Source organism: Dermacentor variabilis, chromosome 7, assembly GCF_050947875.1.
Source record: "Dermacentor variabilis isolate Ectoservices chromosome 7, ASM5094787v1, whole genome shotgun sequence".
Taxonomy (NCBI): domain Eukaryota; kingdom Metazoa; phylum Arthropoda; class Arachnida; order Ixodida; family Ixodidae; genus Dermacentor; species Dermacentor variabilis.
This window is the reverse complement of record NC_134574.1, coordinates 159,654,985-159,676,406: the sequence shown is the minus strand read 5'-3', so window position 1 is coordinate 159,676,406 and position 21,422 is coordinate 159,654,985. Positions and strand designations below refer to the sequence as shown.

At 43.3% G+C, this 21,422-nt stretch overlaps 2 protein-coding genes across 4 annotated transcripts in view; both read right to left on the bottom strand.

The window, feature by feature from the left end:
• LOC142588297 (U4/U6.U5 tri-snRNP-associated protein 1) overlaps nucleotides 1-4,599 on the bottom strand; it is a 37,959-nt gene extending 33,360 nt beyond the window's left edge. Inside the window, exons 1-3 of the mRNA XM_075699881.1 lie at nucleotides 4,239-4,599; nucleotides 1,130-1,178; nucleotides 987-1,045 (exon numbers count right to left, since the gene is read on the bottom strand). Coding sequence (XP_075555996.1) covers nucleotides 987-1,045; nucleotides 1,130-1,178; nucleotides 4,239-4,497 — 367 coding nt within the window. The 5' untranslated portion in view covers nucleotides 4,498-4,599. The remainder of the gene's footprint in view (nucleotides 1-986; nucleotides 1,046-1,129; nucleotides 1,179-4,238) is intronic.
• A 486-nt stretch (nucleotides 4,600-5,085) lies between these two features.
• LOC142588296 (uncharacterized) lies at nucleotides 5,086-11,752 on the bottom strand. 3 transcript variants are annotated; one of them, XM_075699879.1, is made up of 12 exons: nucleotides 11,607-11,752; nucleotides 10,895-11,010; nucleotides 10,168-10,349; nucleotides 9,137-9,262; nucleotides 8,971-9,069; nucleotides 8,851-8,895; nucleotides 8,553-8,678; nucleotides 8,387-8,485; nucleotides 8,227-8,331; nucleotides 7,341-7,415; nucleotides 6,700-6,933; nucleotides 5,086-5,861 (listed from the first exon to the last, which is right to left on the bottom strand). In XM_075699879.1, exons 2-12 carry the CDS (start codon nucleotides 11,008-11,010, stop codon nucleotides 5,821-5,823), a joined length of 1,248 nt encoding a protein of 415 aa, XP_075555994.1. In that variant the 5' UTR covers nucleotides 11,607-11,752; the 3' UTR covers nucleotides 5,086-5,820. The 3 variants fall into 3 exon arrangements, with proteins under 3 accessions (XP_075555994.1, XP_075555993.1, XP_075555995.1); XM_075699878.1 differs by having other exon boundaries at nucleotides 5,086-5,866; nucleotides 10,183-10,349; XM_075699880.1 differs by lacking the exon at nucleotides 8,851-8,895 and having other exon boundaries at nucleotides 5,086-5,866.
• Nucleotides 11,753-21,422: the final 9,670 nt, after the last annotated feature.

The following is a 21,422-nucleotide window of genomic DNA, read 5'->3' as shown; positions in this document are numbered from 1 at the left end:
CCATTTTTCTTATCATTATTTATGTTTCAATTAGACATAACAAATAATTTCCCCTGTACTTTCTCTGGCTTCACTGCCGGTTGTAATTAATACAAATCAAGATAGTAAGTCTACAATGGAACTGGCCACTCACTCTTGAGCATTGAGCAAACCTGAACTTGTAAGAACCTCCTTAAACAGGGAATGCATTTTCTTTCTAATAGTGCTGAGGATACAGGATAGCAGAAGTATCTTCAGCTGAGCTGGCTTAACAGTGGTCATTTTAGCAGCCAGTAAACAATTGTTTCACAAAACCAAGAGTTTGCATGAATCTTCATGCCACATCAATCGCATTGCGCCAACCAGAGATTAGAGTATTAACATTCACTGACCGGTGGAACACTGTCTAACTTTCTGTTACACTGTTGCAACTGCAAGTGCACTTCAAATTTTGCAGACAGTATAGTTTCGTTCAGACATCAGAATGAAGAAGTTCGCTTTACAGTCGAGGCTTGGCGTATCATTAATAGCAATAGTGCGTGTTTAAGTCAGCCCTCAATTATTATCTTTCACGCATGCCCACGTGTGTTCAGTATTGACGGATTGGAGCTGCCTCAACTTGAGCATGGGCAGATAAGTTCCTGAGTCTTTCTTCTTTCATGCCACTGAGTGACCTCTCAGTTGAGTCAGTATTTGTGCTGTACTCTTCATTCCTTCCGGTGTCTGTGCTTGTGTTGCTGCCCTTCAGTAAAATTTATCTCTCATAAGTCCCAGTTAACATGTGCTTTGCTCCCATGCCTGGCTCCAATAACTCCCAAAGATATAATGAATAATCGAAAAATTCGAAATACAAGATAATGTAACTGAACGTGATCCAAATGCCAGAAAATTAATGATTTATAGTTGAGGTATGAAATATCTGCACGTCCTATTTGGGTTGTGTGAACCTCAAGTACAAAGACATAGTCACAGAAAAAGAGAGTTGGTGGTAGTGAGAAAAACGGCACCTGGGATTCCTCCTCCATCAACTTGTAAGGGCTTCAGACCAAGTTTTGCTCGCAGCTTGCTGAAAAGGAAAAGATATATACAGTCAACGAACGACCACACAGTCTAGCCAAAAGCAGCTTAAAAATCGGAATAAGAAACTTACTTGGTCTCGTCAATGCTAAGAGAAGATTTGTCTTGGTGTCCAGTATCACCTGAAAAAGGAGGCGAGAAATTACCATATTTGTTGACTGCTAAGGCATTATAGACCTTCACTCTGACCACACAGGAGGCACTCAGACCAATAGAAAGGAATTAGAAAAAGAATTTGTAGCTCTACACCTTTGACAAGACTCACAAACATGCTAAACCAATTTATGAAGGCTAAATAGACAAGGCTATTCTTTGACAATGCAGAAATGACTGCTAACAAAGCAATGCTAGTATGTAAGCCACATTTTCATATCATGTACTTTTTGCTGTGTAATTGTATACAAAAATATCTGATTTCAAATGTTTGGTTATAGTTTGCATAAATGTGCTATGTAGCTTGTAGGAGATTGCTTACTGTAGTAATAATGTGATGTTCATAGGCACACAATATGTCAATTTAAAGGCAGCACTTGGTGCGCTTCATGTCCACCCGATTCGAATCCAGATGGTCGAAGCAGAGTTATGGAGTGGGGGCCTCCCCATTCCGTTGCGAAGAGTGGATATCCCCATTAATTCCACTCCTTTTTTTAACTCCTCGAGATGGTGAGAGTTGGACTATTCCCGCTACTGCAGTGGCTGAGGCAAACCATTCCATTCCTCCAACTCCAGTAAATGAAATGATTCCTCTATAATTTTTACTTGCACCTTGCATGCCTTGAAACTAGAAATGTATTTTTGAAGTCTTAACAAGATAATAAATAATGTTAAGTACAATTTTTTTCACACAGGGAACATGTTCATGTCCTGTTATCTCTGCAGTGCATTGTTGCCAAACCCTTTCAGACTTTCCTAATAGTAGCTAAGTGCTGCTGTCCTGTCATGTAGCTCATAGCTAACGGGAAAAAAAAAAATAAAAAAAGAGAATTATGTGCTCAATGGGAGGATCAAACCTCTGTCTGGGAGACTGAAATTCGTTACAGAGCAGCTCAACGCTTTCATCATTAGGCCACAATCACACATATGCGTCTATTGTGCCATCACCAACTAGCCCTTTAAGGCAATCGGTGCTAGTCACATTGCGTAGATTGGGTGCGCTGTGCGAGACCACATGCGCATGTGCCAGTTTCCTTTACACCAACAATGCAGGAATGAAATGTGCAAATTTATAGCATTTGATTAACCACTTCCTGAAAGCATCGCTTCACACAGATTCCAATGTGTACGTTGGACCTGCATACATTATTCAAAATAAGACTTTTCTGAATTTTGGTTTCTGCAAAAATCTCTGCCTATGTGCTGCAAAAGGAATCACCAGCCCTCAAAAAAAAAGAAGTAATGTGCAAACATTTGTATAGTAGAGTACATGCCTTATCAATACACTATATATATGTAAAGAACCTTATTTCACAAACACATATACAAGATGCACACTTAAGATATTACACGTGTCATAGGACTAGACAAAGAAATACATAAAGCGTAATTACAAAAACATTATTGTTGTGCTTATCAAATAGTGTCAACTAACATGCTAGCTGCATGAGTTAGAAGTTGTCACGAATGTGTGATTTGATTGCAAAATATATTCAGTTCTTGCAATCAATATATTTCGAAGCAAGTCAGTTTGAAGCAACAGCCTGAATTTCAATCCCTTTTCCGAAGTGCCTCCCTCCTCACATCGAAAATAAGGAGACAATGCGAAGGCTCACCCTCTACGCTTCTTAAAAAAAGCATTACTTCAAAAATTGGCAATTATAATCGAGGCCTTCAGAAGTGAAATTTAAACTCATCGTGTTTACACAGTTTTCTTCAAACTCAACACTAATTTCAGACATTATGGGGCATCGATTTTTTATGTACTATAGTCTACAGCTGCCAGCTTGTGACCATTGAAGTTAGCTTCGCTATAGCTGCACATGTGTTAGGCATTTCATGAACACATTGAACGCTGCGACACAAGCAGGGTTGTGTTCTAAACATCCACTGTTTTCAAAAATCTGCAATTCATTCAAATCTCAATCATGCAAGGCAAAGGAGAAAATAATTTTACACCAATGTGTGCGCCATGCATTCAGCTACTGTATTTTGTAGCTTCGAGAACTAACATGAAAGTGAAACACACTGGTAAGGTTTGCCAGGCAATCTCTTCTTGTTTTACGTCCGCTGGCATGTTAATGGGGACCAATTTTTTTACAAGACACCTCTCTGACTCGCCGTCATCCCTCATTCTGGACACTCGACAGTGTGCCAAAAAATGTGTTGTGCGTTCTAAATTACCGTGAACTTGTGCAAGGTACAATCATTGGCGACGTAGTATTTGGCCTCCATCCTTGTGTCGTAAGTGAAATGTGCTCTTGCTAAAGTGAAGCATATTTCTTAACTAGAAGCTGCTGTCTTTGAAGGTACTTCATTCTTGTAACATAGAAAGGTTTCCATGCATTCAGAAGTGTAGTATGTGCATAATATAGTGTTGTTCGTAATTACCGCAGCAGAGGTACTAGTAAACGATAGGTAGATGGTCGAAGAAACAGTAGAATTACAAGTCTAGTTTAGTCTACATGGCAAGTTTGCGAGTTTGGTTATCTCAAAATCAATATTTCGGGTTTCACGACTACGTGCGTGTCCATTCCATCTGTCCGAAGGGTGCGATCATTCCATTCCGGGCGTTTAAAAATGTGGAATGATTCCGAAATCAAATCAACTCCGTAGTTACCACTCCGCAACTCTGTTTCAAAGAATCGAAGCTGACAGAGAAGGTTCCTCTCTGAAACACTACGTATCCTAGGCTCTAAAACCCGTTTCCTTTATTAATATCCGAACTGTGTGCTGTAACTAGACTCGTGTTTAGGAACACTCTGCTAAAAACCGCTATTTGCAAAAATCATATTAAGAAGATATCGAAAACACCATGGCATGAAAGATTCGCGTAACCGAACGCGAAGCTTCTCACGCACTTAACTACCGCAGATATGGCTCAGAATGGAATTGTTTTCATGCTGAAGTGCGACAAAGCGTGTGTGTAGCTAGGTGTCACACCAATTGAGCTTAAGATCATCGTTAAAATTAGTCCCAAGGTGTGTCACGACAGCGTGCAGCAGTAGTCAGTACACATTGTCACTCACTTTCCGATCCGCTTTGTTCTTGCTTAGGTCTGGGCGACAGTTCACGTTCCTCTTTGACGCGGACTTTTTCGACGGGCTGTCCTTCATCGTCAACAGTGGCACGGGCGCGTTTGCGGTCGCGGTGCCGATGTTTTTCCTTGGTGCCGTCTCGCTCCCTCGATTTGGAGCGCGAACGACGAGACTTCTTCTTGTCCTTGCTCTTTTCCTTGTCCCTATCCCGCTCACGATCCTTGTCCTTGTGCTTTTTAGACGATCCCATCACTCCTTTTTGTTGTTTTTCACGGGTAATTCGCGCAGGTAACCACCTCGGTTCTGTGGTCTTCAAAACAACGCTGTCGCTACGTTGGCAGCCATGTTTGCCTTTCGTGATGCACTAGCCATAGCGTTTTCGGTGTTTCCAATCGGTTGGTATTTTCTTGTGACATGTTACTACCATAGAGAAACAAACGTTTCCGGAGTTTCGAGTCGTTTGGCATTTTTTTACATGTTATTTAGATATAGAAACACATTCAACAAGAGCGGACACTAGCGGCCGAATTCTTTCGGGTTCGGGCGCGCGCGCTTTGAACGCTAGCCATTACGTGTTACGCCGGTTGCAGTCACCGGCTTTTCCTACTGTTAACCCTATGCACTAGAGGGGTGCAAGCCGCATTCCGTAGAAACTGAGAATATACGATTGCTCTTCGCCAGCAATTAACGCAGCTGTCCCACAGCCTTTGTCCAACTGAGCCATTCCAGAAAACAGATGCTAGATAAACTTTCAATTGAATATTTATTTCACTCTATAAAATGCAAGAGCACCGACACTGTACACAGTCGCCATTTGGCGCATACATAATACAGAAAATTGCAGAGAAAACACAGTAATCTTTATTTCACATCATAAATGTACAAAACAGATTCGCGACCCATTTAAAGCACTGCAAGCAAACTGAAAGACATTACCAAAATAACGCCTTTAGGCAATCGATACAATGCATGACCTGGTAGGAATGAATCGCACATTTCAGTTTAAAAACGAAAAAAAGAAAACCGACTAGACTTTATGCTCAAGCAAAATAAATTAGGCAAGTAGATTTGTGCCACTGTCTGCATAAATAATGAATATTTTTGTCTTAACAGATTTGACGTTTCAGAGCCGCCACTGGCCCCTCGTTAACTAATAACTCGAGATGTCTATGCACTCTTTGAACTTAAATCCACTCCCCCGGCCCCTCCCTCAACGTCCGTTCTGCAAGATTCCCTGGTACCACGTGGCTTCCAGAAAGTACTGCACAATTCGTGCCATACATACAATCACGTTGCAAAACAATCGCAAACCATGACAAAACAAGCACGAATGAGAACAAACCAAACAAGCACTAACAACAGATGACATAAGCAGGAGATAGTACGAAACAAGCGGTATGGCTGAGACCAGTTACGAGTTCGCTTCAACGGTTGGGCAGGTCCACATGACACGTTTCCCACGTGCACGTCACTGAGGGGCCCGCTCTCATTGGTCTCCGCTGTTCGTGGCTTGGATCTTTCATATCCCACTCAACGTTCGCTCTTTCAACTTTTGCTGCGCTCGTTCGCACAGTTATGCCGATGACGCTTGTCGCAGGAATGGGCACCCGAGAGCTGCGCTATAAACAAACGAAGTTTTCAGCCTGAAAGCAGTTGTTTTGTTCACAATGAATAGCATCTTGAAAGGACTACGTTGACACCCTTCCCCAGATGTGCAGTTGCACCTTCAGAGGGAACCACAAATAAGGCATGCTAACATTATCACATTTTCACAAGCTTCTTGACTCGCATCATAAGACAAGCTTTTTTTTTTTTTTAACGAACATGAGGGTGTGCATTCGATGGCACTCATTTCATGCTTGAGTGCTCGCTGAAATACTCAATAATTTTAGTCATATTGTGAGGAGCAAACAATCAAAGATCACATACACGTGACGCCTGCGACAAAAAAGGATGCTTGACATCTGCCGTCAAGGCTGCGAGGGGTGGCGCTTGGTAATGCTCCCAGGCTTAGTTCTAGTAGATAAGCATAAATACCCCCAAAAGCGGATGGAAAAACAGCACTGCAGTAGCTGCTAAGAGTAACTGGTATGAGCACCGCACGCGTAATGCGAAGACATGGGTTCATGCCCAACTAGGTACCATTTGTTTTTCATCCATTTGCTTTTCCATTAATTCATTTTTTAATTCAATTAATAAGTACATGTAATTTACCCTATGCTGCCCTTGGTGTCTGTTTGTTGGCTTCTCATGATATGACTAATAGAAATGAGGCCCTTTCCTCTCATTATAATCTATTACTTTATTAATCATGCCTGTGTCATTCTACAGTCAGCAAACCCCATATGCTGTGTAGGCATAGAGAAAATCAGTGCCAAAAACTAGTAAGCTCGTGGTCCACGAAAGTTCAAATTCAAAGCAAATGTCTTGACCCGAACAGGGAACCGCTTGCCTTTGTCCTTTTGTTGAAGCTGCATGTGTGCACATAGAAGTTTAAAAACCTCCTTTGTCACACGCGAATGGATAAGGCTTAGTGTCTTTGAAGTTGACAGCGGTAGCTTGTGCTGCTGCTTCCATAACCGTGTGATGGTCCGCCGGTAGGTTGCCACCTTGGACTGCAATCGGTAGGTTTTCCTAAATTTTTTTGGAGGAAAGTTCCTTGCTGTACCATTGCAAGCAGCTGCAACTGACGAAAAATATAGTACATGTATTAATAAAGGTAAGTGTACAACAAGTCCTTGATACAACACTAATTTACTGATTACCTCATACTCGACAGTGCATTATAAGACTGCAAAACGTGCAAAGCAAAACATTAAGATATTTTTAAACAAATATAATCATCATGATTCACAAATAGTATTCGTAAACAGAGCCGTCATGACCCCAATTAGAACTGGATGAAAATTTCTTTGTCTCAAAGCCACATGCACTAGCTCATGAAGGTGCCCAATAAAATAGTATGAAAATCAAATAATACGAAGTTTCACTGTTTTCCAAACTTTTCATTATTACTATGAGCCAAATAACAGCCACTATCTCAAAGAAAACGTACAGATCTATTCACTAGCTTTGCCTGAACCAACCTCTTACCAGGAAAGTCTCCTTCTGAGCTTGCAGCTGTGCGAATACAGCTGCTGGTGCTTGCGAACATCTTGGACATGGCATCTGCACAAACAAGCAGAAGTACAAAATAATTTTAGCCTGCTGGCAGAGAAGTACAACATCATACAGGTAACATACTGCAGTGGAAACACTTTATGCAACAGCTTACGCATCACATGCATTCCATGAGATACAATGCTAACGAGAACAGGTCTGGCACAATTTTACGGTACTACTTCATTCACCCAGTCCCAATATAGGTGCACGGCAGTACAAAGCAATGGTTCAAGCAACGGTACAAAGCTAGCATGTCGACGAATATTTCTTAACTTGCAGAGCAAGACACATAGCCAAATTCAAAGCATCAACAGTTACCACCACCGTGTTCTTCAAGTGAAGCAGAGCTTGCATTGTTTATAGGTTGTAGGCCATGTGTTTACAGAAGCTGTTCAACAGAAATAGCACCATGCATTTACAAAGCTCATGCTTCTGCAGAAATGCATTAATTAATTATGTCAGTCTGTGATACAACGAGAAGTAGCAGGAAATAATGTGCAGCAGTACCTGTTATCAAGCTTTCGGCACATTTGCCGTGAACAGCTACAGATGGTACAGACAGGTATAGATGTGTTCTCAGCCACACAATGATGCAACATATCGATGCATTCATAGCAAAATATATGACAAACTTTATGCCACAAGAAGGATTGCCCTTAGAACATTTTGTACTTTGCGACTGCACCAAAATTGCGACGACACGTCCAGTAAGGTATAGTGCTGCATAAAGATTGCATCTTGGCCTTGCAGTTACCGCATGCGTACTGTCTTTTCAAAGGTAATTGTCAACAATAGGAACACTTGACGTGATAGTTACCATGCTCAGCTGCAGTAGAATCACTGCCGGACATGTCCACTTGGCATCCTGCAGCACCTAGCTCCCTCACGGGGGTGTTGCAGCCAGGTATCTTTTGCAGGCTTCCTGCAAAATTGCCTGTCATTGCCACTTTGTTAAATGAAAGTTAATGCCAACTTACCTTCGGCAACATGGCTTTCCGTCATGAGGGAGCCTTTCTCAGCTGTTTCCTCTAGGACGTCCTTACCACCTTGTTCCTCACTTACAGGATGGCCATAGCCTGCATGGATTTATATATTTGCGTTTTAGTGAGAGTGCCGCTAGCAAACGCTGGACACTGCAAGCACCTTGCACAGCAGGGCCTTCAGACATAAAGCAGCTGATGTATGTAGCCTCTTTTGGATGATCGTCTGGCACTGTGTATTGAGGTGATGTAACAGTGGAGGCCCCAACAGGTGACACATCAGCAGAATCTGCAATAGTTAAATAAATATAAATGGTGTCCACTTGATGCTGGTTCATGCAGGAATAAATACCACAAAACTGGTACCACTAACAATGCTATGAAGGGATTGAGACACACACACACACACTACAGCAAAGTCACACCAAACCAGTGATGAAACTCCCTGTCACATTGCATACCTGAGTAAACTGTAGGTACGGCCGTTTTTGTGAGCCGCATGCACCCTGGATTCATGAAACTTTGTGCAGTAAAATGGTCACTGCAGACTCTTTGTTAAATGAAAGTTAATGCCAACTTACCTTCAGCAACATGGCTTTCCATCATGAGGGAGCCGTTCTCAGATGTTTCCTCTAGGACGTCCTCACCAGCTTGTTCCTCACTTACTGGATCGCCATAGCCTGCATAGATTTATAAATTTGCGCTTTAGTGAGTGTGCCGCTAGCAAATGCTGGACACTGCAAGCACCTCCCACAGCAGGGTCTTCAGACATAAAGCAGCTGATGTATATAGCCTCATCTGGACGGTCCTCTGGCACTATGTATTGAGGTGACGTATCAACGAAGGCCCCAGCAGGCGGCATGTCAGCAGAATCTGCAAGAGTTAAATCAATATGTTGTCTACTTGAAGCTGGTTCACGCAGGAATAAATTGAACCAAACAACAACAAAACTGGTACTACTAACAATTCTATGAAGGGATAGAGATGCACATACTGTTAAGAACAGCCAGCTGCAGTGCAAGTTTCGCCGGCCAGTTTCGACAGTGGCGGCAACTTTCCTTGGCGTTACGCTCTAGCCTCGTCGCCGTTGTGACTGAATGAGTTCGGCGGGCCAACTATTGTTACCGAACTCCCCAACGCGGACCTGATCTGCTATGAGTGGGCGAGTTGCCGCGGGAACGTCGTCAGACACCCCTTCCCATGCGCCGACCAAGACGCAAGACAAAGTCTACCCAGGCGCACTCCGCGGGTCGGCTCAGAGTTCTACGAAGCCCGTCTGACGTTGGCTCTGGACTGTGCACCTGTGTGTGTGTGTGTGTGTGCGTGTAAACCGTCCCGCGGAGAGGCGGCGTGTTTATGATGACTGGACGAACGTTTCCGCCACCTTAGAATCGGGGGAGGACCGAGTGTTTATAAACGGCTGTTTTGCGGATGCTCGATACACTTTCTTAAGCAGTCATGTTATACTGAGACACTCTCTCTCAAGCAGTCGTGTTAGACTGACGTACTTTCTCTCGCAGTCATGCTAGACTGATGAACTGCATGTAAATACTGTAAATAAACCCTTATTCCTCGTTCTCGATGAGAAGCAGTCCTTCCCTTCATCAACGTCCTCAGCGTGGATAAGTTGGACGACGGCATGGGCCAGCTACCTTCTAATTCATGCCGGACTCCAATCTTGACAACGGGTTACGAGCGATGGGCTTGAGCCCCCAATCCTGACAACACACACGCTACAGCAAAGACGCACCAAGCATCAAGTCGGTGCTGAAACTTACCGTCACAGTGCATACCTGGGTAAACTGTAGGTACAGCTGTTTTTCTGAGCCGTGTGCGCCCTGGATTCATGAAATCTTGTGCAGTGAAATGGTCACTGCAGATTCTGTATGAAGTGTACAATAAGCTAACTGGCTTTTCCGCAAGGTCGGCTCTTCGGGAGTACGTCACCCATGCCGTCGACCTGCACACGTGTTTTAAAACAGCAGGTCATTGTATCGCTCAAACAATAAGCAATAAATATTCAATTGCAACCCAACATGAGTGCATACATGCATGATGCATCAGGAATTTAGAAAGCAGCATGTTCTGCCTTCATAAAAAGAAAGAGTACACTAGTTCTTAAACTGCCGAACAGCTGTAGCGACCTGCGTAACGTCTGGTTCCGAGTGATACAAGCTTAAATTGTGTGAATTTTCAATAAAATGAAATCCAACAAAAACATGCACCTACGTGTAACTGGCATGTGCAATGGTCAAGCTGCTTATACCACACAAAAATCTTGCATTATATTGCTCTGCGATAATGGTGAATTTGCTGTCACCTGGCAATGCTCATTACGTTTTCCAACTCCCAAACTGATTTAAGAGTATATATACAGGTAATGTCTCTCATCCGATTGCTTCGGCTTAATAAATGTTATACTATAGCACGGAAATACTCCACATGGATAGGTATTCCCATTAAAGCAGGAGAAACAGTCCGCTAGAAACTAGTAACACAACAAACCTGCTGTCCTGTGGGATGCGAAAGAAGCACGTTCCAGGCTTCTTTTGCGTTCTTCCGTTGTTTTGGCACCACGGTACACAACAGTAGTTGCCGTACGAACCGCTACAGGTGGACATCTGTTGAAAAACGTAAATTACAAGCATATGCCATCAGGATATACAAACCGCTTGAAGACGCGACACATGCGAAAATGGTGTACGGACGACAAGGGCAATTAGCTTTAACGAAAAGCTTTAGCTTAAAAAAAAAAAAGTTACACTAATGCTGGGTGTCGGAGAAAGCGTCACAAACTCCCAGTAAGATTCAATACACGCGAAACTGCGTCACAACGGCCGAGATGCTTCTCGTTCATAACGCCGGTGCTGCCAACGTACTCCAAAAAGTAATGAAATTAGTTACAATAACGTGGGGTGGGGAGGGGGGGAGAGGGGGCTAAGAGAAAGCGTCACAAACATGCCCCAGTAAGATCCAGATTCACTACACGCCAAACTTCCCAAACTCCGCCACAGCGGCCGGTGCGGTTGCAACCCCAAATAGTACCGAAATATGCTATAATATTGTTGGGGGGCCATAGAAAGTGTCACAAACATGTCACACTGAGCTTCAGTACACGACGATGTTTTTCCTTGCGTCACAGCGACAGGTGCGGCCAGCGTGCCTAAAGCCTGAATTGCTTGAAATGCAGCGCAGACTGTCAAACAATATTTCTCACCTTGCCGTGTAGAAGTGCAACAGGTGTGCAAACATACGCTGTGAGCACGAGATATATCAAAAAAAGGGGGGGCAGACGGGACGCCGAACAGCCGAACGCTCACGTGAGCGTAGCAGACGGGCATTCTTTCTCTGAGACGGGCTCGTTCATGGGCTCGTTAAAGAACCAGCTTGGCTTGTCGCTAGGTAACGCGTGATAATGATGATGATCACTCGGCGAACGAGTTAAGAAGAAAATGCATGACAATGGAGGTGGGTAACTTTTAATCGTCCGTAGCGCTCTTAATATGAGACGTCTCACACAAATTATGTTGCGAATAATTTATGTATATTATTATGATATTAATAATATTATCATATTATTATTAATAATTTATGTATATTATTTGCGGATATAGAATACGATATCGTCCGCATAAACCTAAATGTGTACTTCCGGAGACAAGGAAATTGAACTTAGCAAACTGTGGTACCCTGTGGTACACAGGATACCACAGGATACGGCATCCTGTGGTACACCTTTTGTCTGCTTGTGTTTAGACGTCGAAATACCGTGTTGATAACAATAAAACTCTGTATCCCTCATAAATTCATAGATCCAAGCGGTTGTATACTTCGGGAAATCCGTGGACTGAAGCTAATCGAATAGAATGCAATATTCTACATAATCGTACGCTTTTGCTACATCTATTGTCACCAAAGCTGCACACTCTCGTATGCGGCGATTTATTTATTTATTTATTTATTTATTTATTTATTTATTCAGTACCCACGGGCGCCAAAAGGCATTACAATGTGTGTGTGTGTGGGGGGGGGGGGGGGGGGGAGGGTTATCAAACAGTTATAAACGTTCACAAATTATTTTTTTTTTTACCCGACGTGAGAAAAAACAACAACAAAAGTTCAACAGAAGTTACAGAATTTTCAAAACACGATAAGTTATACATGGGCAATTCAACCTAAAGGTAAAGGAAACGGACCAGTTGAGTCACTTCAACAGGGCAAAAAATACACCATTTGACACGACGTTGCGGACACTGGCAGGTAACCTATTCCATTCTTGTATAGTTTTCGGGAAAAAAAATGTATTCTTATACAGTTCTGTCTTGTATGGAACTTCTCGTACCCTTAGCGCATGGTCCACGCGTTGTGATTGGTAATGAGGCGGCATTATATATTTTTTCCTTTCTATACCAATTGTACCGTAGATAATGGAATGGAAAAGCTTCAGTCGCGGCCTTCTGCGTCGTACCTCCAAGGTATCCCATTTAAACTCTTCCTTAGCACTCGTAACGCTGAAATTAACTTTGTATCGACCTGACACGTACCGCACACCTAGATTCGGTACCCTCTCAAGTTTATCAATGTCACGTGCCGTCGGAGGGTCCCACACTACACAAGCGTACTCAAGGACGGACCTTACGTACGTTTTGTATAGCACCTCTCGTGTAGACGTGATGAATGCTCTGGAGTTCCTACGAAGAAAACCTAACATTTTCCCTGTCTTAGCGGTTACATAGTTAACCTGTTTCTGCCAAGATAATTCTGGGGTGTACCAAACACCTAGGTATTTAAACTGTGTTAGTTTAGCTATTAAATTGTTATTCAAGGTGTAAGAGAAATTTATAGAGTTCTTTCGAGTGAATGTCATGTTGACTGTTTTGGTTAGGTTTATCTGCATGTGCCACTTAGTGCACCATCCACTAATTAGATTGAGGTCTTTCTGAATCAGACTGGCATCATCCAAGCTGTTAGTCACCCTATATAACACGCACTCATCTGCAAACAGCCTTAGCTGAGATGTAAGTTGTTGTAAGAGAAGTTGTAAGAAGTAAGCACAAGTTTAATATGTGGCTCTCTAAATCTACATGGGCGCACCATATGGCGTGGGCGGGGCAAAATCCAATCTGATAAGGACTGAGAAGCGTATCATCCTACATAAAATTTGTTATAAGGCGGTGAACAACCCTTTCTATTAACAGAAATTGGTCTTATGTTGACTAATTCCAGTTGTTCATTTCTAATTTTAGCTACTCTCCGCTCTCTTGGAATCCATCAATGTTTGAGAGAGAAATTTGCTATAATTAGTAGGCGCATAACCAAACAAAACTTTTAGCATTCCTGTTGTAATGTCATCTGGACCTGACGCCGCTAATGATCTAGTAATTCCCTCAAGCTCTGTCGCTGTTACTTCTACACAGTCGTCTCCCGGGGGAGGTTTATTTAGTCCTATCTGCAATTAATGCTTGAAACGTCGGGCAAGTCCTTGAGAAATTTTCTCAAGTGACTCATAACTATTTTGTTGATAGAACGACAAAGTCGATATTCACGGACGCCGATATAACATTGCGGCATCGAAGAAATTTAAACAGGGCTTTTTTATTGCTAAACTTCGGAAGATATATTTAGTGTTTGGGATCATAATCCTCCTTAGCTTTTGAGTCTGTTCGCTTAAATGCCGTGCCTATATATCATAATCAGCCCAATTAACAGGGCATTGATTATGAAAATGTTTTTTTTCACGCAGCTTTTCGACGTCAAAAATCTCACCCGCAGTCAAGATTCCACCAGGGACAATATGATCCACCCTTAGTAGATTGTACAACAAATTGAGCTTTTTTTGATGCTGTAGAATCGGAGTATTACTTGGTCCTATTGCACTCTGTGGTCGAGGGAATTTCGTTCGAATTTTACAATAGCACGGATATGCCGCGGTAGCTTTGCAACTATGACATTGCTGGAGGTCGCGGGTTTGATCCCCACCGCTGCAGCCGCATTTCGACGGAGTAAAATAAAAGAAAAAAATACGCTCGTGCACTTAGATTTAGCCTTTAGGGACACCCCAGTGTCAAAATTAGCCAGGAGTCCGCCACTACGGCGTGTCTCATAATCTCACTGTGGTTTTGGCACACGCAGCCCCATAATTCAATTAAACTTTAATACCTCTGCCGCGATGCGATGTGCCATGTGAGGCAACGAATGTGCTCAACCCTCTCAGAGGTTGGGAACTATGGCGCACAACAACGCCTTGAGTAAACACATCCTCCGGTGCGTTCTGTGTACTACGCAGAGAAACAGCAGTGGTGCACGCATGGTTTAACACCAACTCACCACTCTCGTGTCGGACTAAAAGTTGGAAGAAATTAAACATGCACCGTCGACACCATCGCTAATTATCGTCAGTCAACGCGAACAGCACAGAAAGCTTCGCTTACATCGATTCCCACAGTGCGTGGGGTCCGCATAATTTTAAGTTTCTGGGGAGACGAAATGGGCTTCCTTTCTTTCCCGCTATACATTGCAATCGGGTGTGCAAACACCCATTTGCAATGCAGCGGGGCAGGCAAATTTGCACGGCAGCTCCATTTCTGTGTAGATAGCCGATCTTTTTTCACTACTGGGATCTCCATGAGGACTTTTCTGCATTCCGCCACCATCGTGACTCGACCGAAATCAATCCCCCGACTTGTTTCGCAGCCGCTGATCCACGCTTTAACGATCGTCGATGATCAACGTCTAAGCTAACACGCCAAAAATAATTTTAAAATGATAATCCGTATTATACATAGCGCTTGAATTACAACATCCTTCCGTCAGCACACTTCTGTGCAATAAGATAAATTAGATACCGCCATAAAAAAAGTATATCCACTTAGCTTTTCTGGTTGTATATTATGTTAATAGGTGTACATTGTTTAGGACAACAGAAAGAAACAGCTAGAACACTAGAATAATTAATTAGCCCCATGAAACAATTTTCGGGAACAGTCTAGGGTTACACCATTTTATTTATTTATTTGCTTATTTATTTATTTTGAGCGGGCGGGAATTTGGTCATTGGTTCCAGAACCATTCCCCCCAGGAACTTGGTTCCTGCACATAGCGACACGTTCGAAATGTTCTACAACGTGAAGGTCACGTATATTAGCTGAATAAAAAGATTTCACGAATGACTGTAGGTCTGGAAACCTAGCCTCCGGTCTGTTATTGTCTGGTCTTGACAAATCTTGCCTTTGGAGACCTTCCCTATATATTCATGAATGAGACGTGACCGGTGTGTCAAACCGCCTGCCATTGCGTTTACAAAAAAAAAAAAAAAAAACCTTTCCATCATAGGGAGTTTACGCGATTAAATTTGGTACTGTCTGTTTCATCATGGAGGCAAACAGTTGAATTCTGGGGTTTTACGTGCCAAAACCACCATCTGATAATGAAGCACACCGTATCGAGGGATTCGTGATTAATTTTGACCGCCTGAGGTTTTTAACGCGCACCTAAATCTAAAAGCGCGCGTTCTTGCATTTCGCCCCCGTAAATGCGGTCGAACCCGCGACCTCTAGATCAGCAGTGCAACGCTCGTGCGATGCTCATGCACGGTGCCTGCACGTGCCGCATGCATCCTCTTTATATTGCGTATGTCACTTTGCGCCGAAATTATCTACTCAGCAAGAGCGCTGTGTCCTTATAACCTTGCCTGTCCGAGCGTTTTTTCGTAGGCGCCGCCATATTGTGAACGCAGTGGCGCCGCCTATGAGCAGCGCCATACTGGCTTGGGTGAAAGCGGTCTTTTGCATGGCAGGTATACGCTCGGCGGTAGGTTCTGGCGTTTGTTTTCGCGGTCGTGTGGTCTGTTTAGTATGACACGCGTCTTCTACGTGGTAAACGGTTCTGTGAGACGTGCTGAAGTGGTTTAAGGCGTCATGGCCGGAATTGCTGCTGGCGTTGAGGTGGACAGAACACGCAGCGCGATGTGTGCGCGCATATTTGAGCCTACAATCAGCCTCGGAGATCAATTATGTATTTCTAAATGTTCCAATCACTAATGTGACCTTATTGCAGTATTATCCTCTATTTGTAAGCTGCGGTTTATGAGCCATGAAACATACGCGACGATCGTAACAGCGTGGGTACCGTTCTGCTACGATGGGAGCTGTGCTGTTATACTTTGACAAGCGTTCAAACTGTTCGCTGCAGGTTACATTGCGTGACTACTTGGTTGGATGGATGAGGTTTCCACCTATGAATAAAATAGTTTTGGCTAGTAATAGCAGCATACCTTATATAGTCTGAATTAAGCTTGTCCAGCAAAGCGACTATTTACGAACTGCGCGAGCGTCCTAAGCAGTAGAAGGTGCTGGATTACAGATATCTTTGTTCTATATAGCGCATGGTCCAAGCATACGGCATCAGCGGTTATATATTCGTAAACGTTGTGCGGCATTAGCCCGTTTCTCTTGCTTTTTAGAGAAAGAGGATGGTAACCGATTTTTTTTCGGTTGAGTTCGTTCAGTTCTCTACGACGCGCTCACACGTATTACGGAAATCTTGCGCTGAAAAATAGCTATCGCATTCTTTTTATGCGCACCCTCTCATATATTATGGCTGTATAACGGCCAAAAAAGGCAATGCCGAAGCACACACCTTACACATGTATCGTGCTGGCTCACCAACCGCAGTGATCGCTGTGTTGAGCAGCACCATGGGCCTCATGCAGCAAGACATATGGTAATTTGAAGCACACTAGACTTGAAATGGGTGAGTACGATGCCAGTGTATCACGAATATTTGATAAAGCCTGCCGCTCAGATGGTTCGTGGTTGCCTTAGGTTGGCCGTGCACGAGCATGCACCCTTATGTTTTATGTTTTACTCCCTACGCCAATCGATCAGACAGTGAGCTGATTTACCATTTAATGCTGGTAATGCAGAGACGCCGGCTTTCTTTGTTGAATTGAAATAGATATAAGTAAAATAGTAAACAAACACGCACCGCGACTGATAATGCGCGTACATCGCGGCTGATTATGCGCGTCACACTTTTGCGCCCCCCAATGCATATTTCTGCCTACAGTATAGTTACTGATGCACCGAAAGGCTTCCCTGACGACCTTATATGAACGAACATGGCGTAAAGTTCACAAAGTAAGGTCTAAAACATCTAGAAATCGTTCCGCAGCACGCGACAGCAATACTTTCAAGCAGCGCCGCGCCGGATCGCCCAAGCCAGAGAGGAGGAAAAACTCTCCGCGCGCCCTATCCTCCTCGTCCGATGAAACGGTCTGTCCTCGTGTTCTGAGCGTTTTTCAAAATGAATCTCCTCCTACTTGCCCAGCTTGCAATAATTATTTACAATCGTTGTGATATGTGCAAATAATTAAAGAAAAGCGCATGACAAGGTGATTATTTAGGAGTCACTCCAGCTAAAGACCTCGCGAAAGACCCTTGTGATGTGTCTGAGTTAACGTTAGCCAAAAAATATTCAGGAAAATCACCGCGCGAAACACGGTTATACGACTTGCGATGTTACATTTGAGGTCTGACGACCGAACACAGGAGTTTTAAGGTCGTATCTTGCACCATGTCTTTTAAATCCTTTTTTTTTTTTTCAGCAGCTTGGCTAACGTTAGCTGCATGGCACACCCTATATGATTCTGGCATTCTTTCTGCGGAATCAGTTCTGCGGAATATCACAAGGTGGAGGAAAGCTCATGAAAGTAAGAATTCAGCACGAAGCTACATCGGCAGGACTTATGTTCACGTATGAATAACAACTGCATCCAGTTTATCGATATTAACCTGTTCTTTTTTTTTTTTTTTTTTTTTTTTTTGACGAGCATGTATGCTGGGGATATCATCCCAGATCTAAGGAAACCTTGTTGCGCTACGACAGCGCACACTCTAAATTGATTAAGAGAGGCATAGCAACCACGTGCATTAATTAAGGCAACACTAAGTCGTGTGAGCATGAGTGCGAGCGAAGTTTTTTTTTTTAATCAGGTAGCGCGATTACAGAACACAGACTTTCCCCGTTCCGTCATCACTTCAGTATGCGAAGCCATCTTGCAGAAAGAAAAAAAAGATTAATTTCGGAACCGGCACTGAAAGAAAAGAATGAAGACAAGAGACCGGCGCACGTGGTGCCATACTTGCAAAAGTTGTCACACAATCTAAAGATTTTCCAATAGAAATAATGCTAATTTGCTTTTCAGTGCATCGTGCAAGCTTTCCTCGATATGTAATCGTATGAAAACGCGCGAAAGGCCCCTGTGCACCATAAATCATAAATCTCGTTTCTCTGACTGCAGGCGCAACGTTATCTATCAGACACCGCTGAGCTGTGGAAAAACTTGTATAGATCAAACAGGAGAGTGTCTCAATGAAACAGCTCGTCAGCACAAAAGTAACCTAAAGAATGGCTATGGGAGTCATTCATCAGGACATTATAGTAAGTGTCCCTGCACTCCCATATTTTAAAAAGAAGATCATACGGAAAAGTTAAGATAAGAAGAAAAGGGAAATAATAGAGGCTTAGTACATTAGAAAGGAAGAATATATATGTGTAAGCGCTCCCTATTTTGCCTTGTTGGAAAAAGAAATAGCTTTCATTGCATGAAAGTTTATGATGTTGCTGATTGTAGATGTGTTTGCGACTGGTGTACGCATGCCTATGCTGAAAAAAAAGTATAAGATGGCTGGAGAACTTCAAATAAACTTCCAATTGGCAGTCAGCGCTTGTCTGTGGTATTTGTTTCCTCGGTTCCTTGTTTTATTCGCGTTGTTCAACCTCAGTTCTAAAGGAAACCGGCACGGATTTCTCAGAAACAAAGCTTCGTAGTTTTTTTTTTTTTTTACATCTTTACGTAGTTCTTAGCAATTTTTAGTTTCATGAATCTTTCTCTATATATTCTTTTTTGTCCGGTAATGCTATATGATTTCTTTTTCTTTGTTCTCTGCATTTTTCTTATTAATGAGTACTGTTATTTTTGTCTAGTAAGGTTTGCACGACAGGTGGGGTTGCGCCACTGGAATCCTTTCGAGAATGGGTCCTGTGCTTAAGGGCAGAAGTTCAGTCGAGGCTAGAAGTAAATCAGAGAGGTGTGGGAAAGTTAGCACTAGGTGCCCACGGGAAAACCACAAACGAAGCAGTACAGGGGGATAGGGGCAGGGCGTCGTTCGAAGCACGGGAACTTCAGAGTGAAATCCTATACGAAAAACGCCTGAGGAAATTGGGCAATAACAGGTGGGCAGCTAAGCTGTTTAAATACCTATACAGAAAGAGCGTTGCTTCACAATGGCGGAAAAGAACTAGGAATCTAACCGGTAAGTATGCCAGACACGAGGACGGAGAAAGACAGAACATTAAACGACAGGGCAAAAACGCGGAAGGTAAAAATTGGATAAATTCAATGAAAAAGAAGCATAGTATTGAACTATATCAATACGGGAAACAGCAGATCAGGAAGTAAGCGTTTTATGATAACTCAAGAGGCAGTGCCCTACTCTTTGAAGCTATAGGTCAGGATGTCTTAGAACGCGCAGCTATAAAAAGAAATTTAACGAAGAAGAAGACGCACTTAGTGTGTGTGGTAAATCTGTAGAAACAATAGGACACCTCATACTGAAATGTGATGGTATCCATCCCGATGTCGATGCGGGCACAGTCACGCTTCCTGAGGCCCTAGGGTTCAGAGATAACAATAGTCATGTAAATAAATATGCGGTGGAAATTAGCAAAACGCGATTGGAGGATTGGTGGCTCAAAAGCAGAGAGGTGACATAAGGTTAAAATTGTAGGAAGACGGTTTTAAAGAAAATGGCTAATTTTAATAACTTCCAACACAGTTAAACAAAAATAAAAAGCTGAGCATGGTGGCAACTGCCATCACCCCGTTTCAAAGGGGACCCTCCTACCTACCTTCCATCCATCCTAAACGCGTGGCTGTTGTAATACAGCACAAGTCTACTTCGAACTTCATGTTTAGCCGCCGTGGTTGCTCAGTGGCTATGGTGTTGGGCTGCTGAGCACGAGGTCGCGGGATCGAATCCCGGCCACGGCGGCCGCCTTTCGATGGGGGCGAAATGCGAAAACACCCGTGTGCTTAGATTTAGGTGCACGTTAAAGAACCCCAGGTGGTCGAAATTTCCGGAGTCCCCCACTACGGCGTGCCTCATAATCAGAAAGTCGTTTTGGCACGTAAAACCCCATAATTTATTTTTAACTTCATGCTTGGAAAGGGCTCCCAGGAATTCCGTCCAAGGTGAATCGCAGGAGCAATCAGTCGTCACACCTAAGGTGGCTTGGGTAGCATATATATGGTAACTCTGGTCACACACGTGTCCTTTGTCGTCTGCAAAGCTTTATTCGAACAGGAAACCCGTCAACAAACCGCACTCCTGCCACTGGGAAAGCAGGCATAAGCAGGCGGCAATCTCTTTCTTGCACACAATCTTGAGCATTCTATTCCGGAAATAGACGACATCCTGTCCAGCAAGATATCTCGGCGCCCAAACCCGGCACGTGTTCTTCAAAACAGCTTCAGCGATTATAGCGTGCAGATGGACACAATTTTGGGCGTTCTATTCCGGAAATTGACGACCTCCTGTCCAGCACAAGATCTCAGCGCCCTAATCCAGCACGTGTTCTTCAAAACAGCTTGAGCGATTAGTGTGTGCAGATCGTGACGTTTCCATTTCGTTTTCGAAGGATAAAGAAATGATGACGTCAATAAGGTGACAATTTAGGCTGGTTGGTAACGCACTACCATCCTAGTGCGTTGCCGACATAAAGAAGTGACAGGTCACTTCGGTGCAAGGTGCCAAGGATGTCCTGTCACTGTTTCAAGTTTGCGCTAGTGTTCCGAGGTGATGTACCAACAAGCCCAAGCTGCGCTTGTGAACTTCTTTTATTGTTCTTGTGCCTCACGCCCTATGTCTACTACTCGAGATGATGAATACTTTTCTTCATTAAAGCTGGATCTAAAGACTTAGCAATAATTTCTTTTTTAAGTGCCTGCAGTGTAGGCGGTAGTTATGCGCAT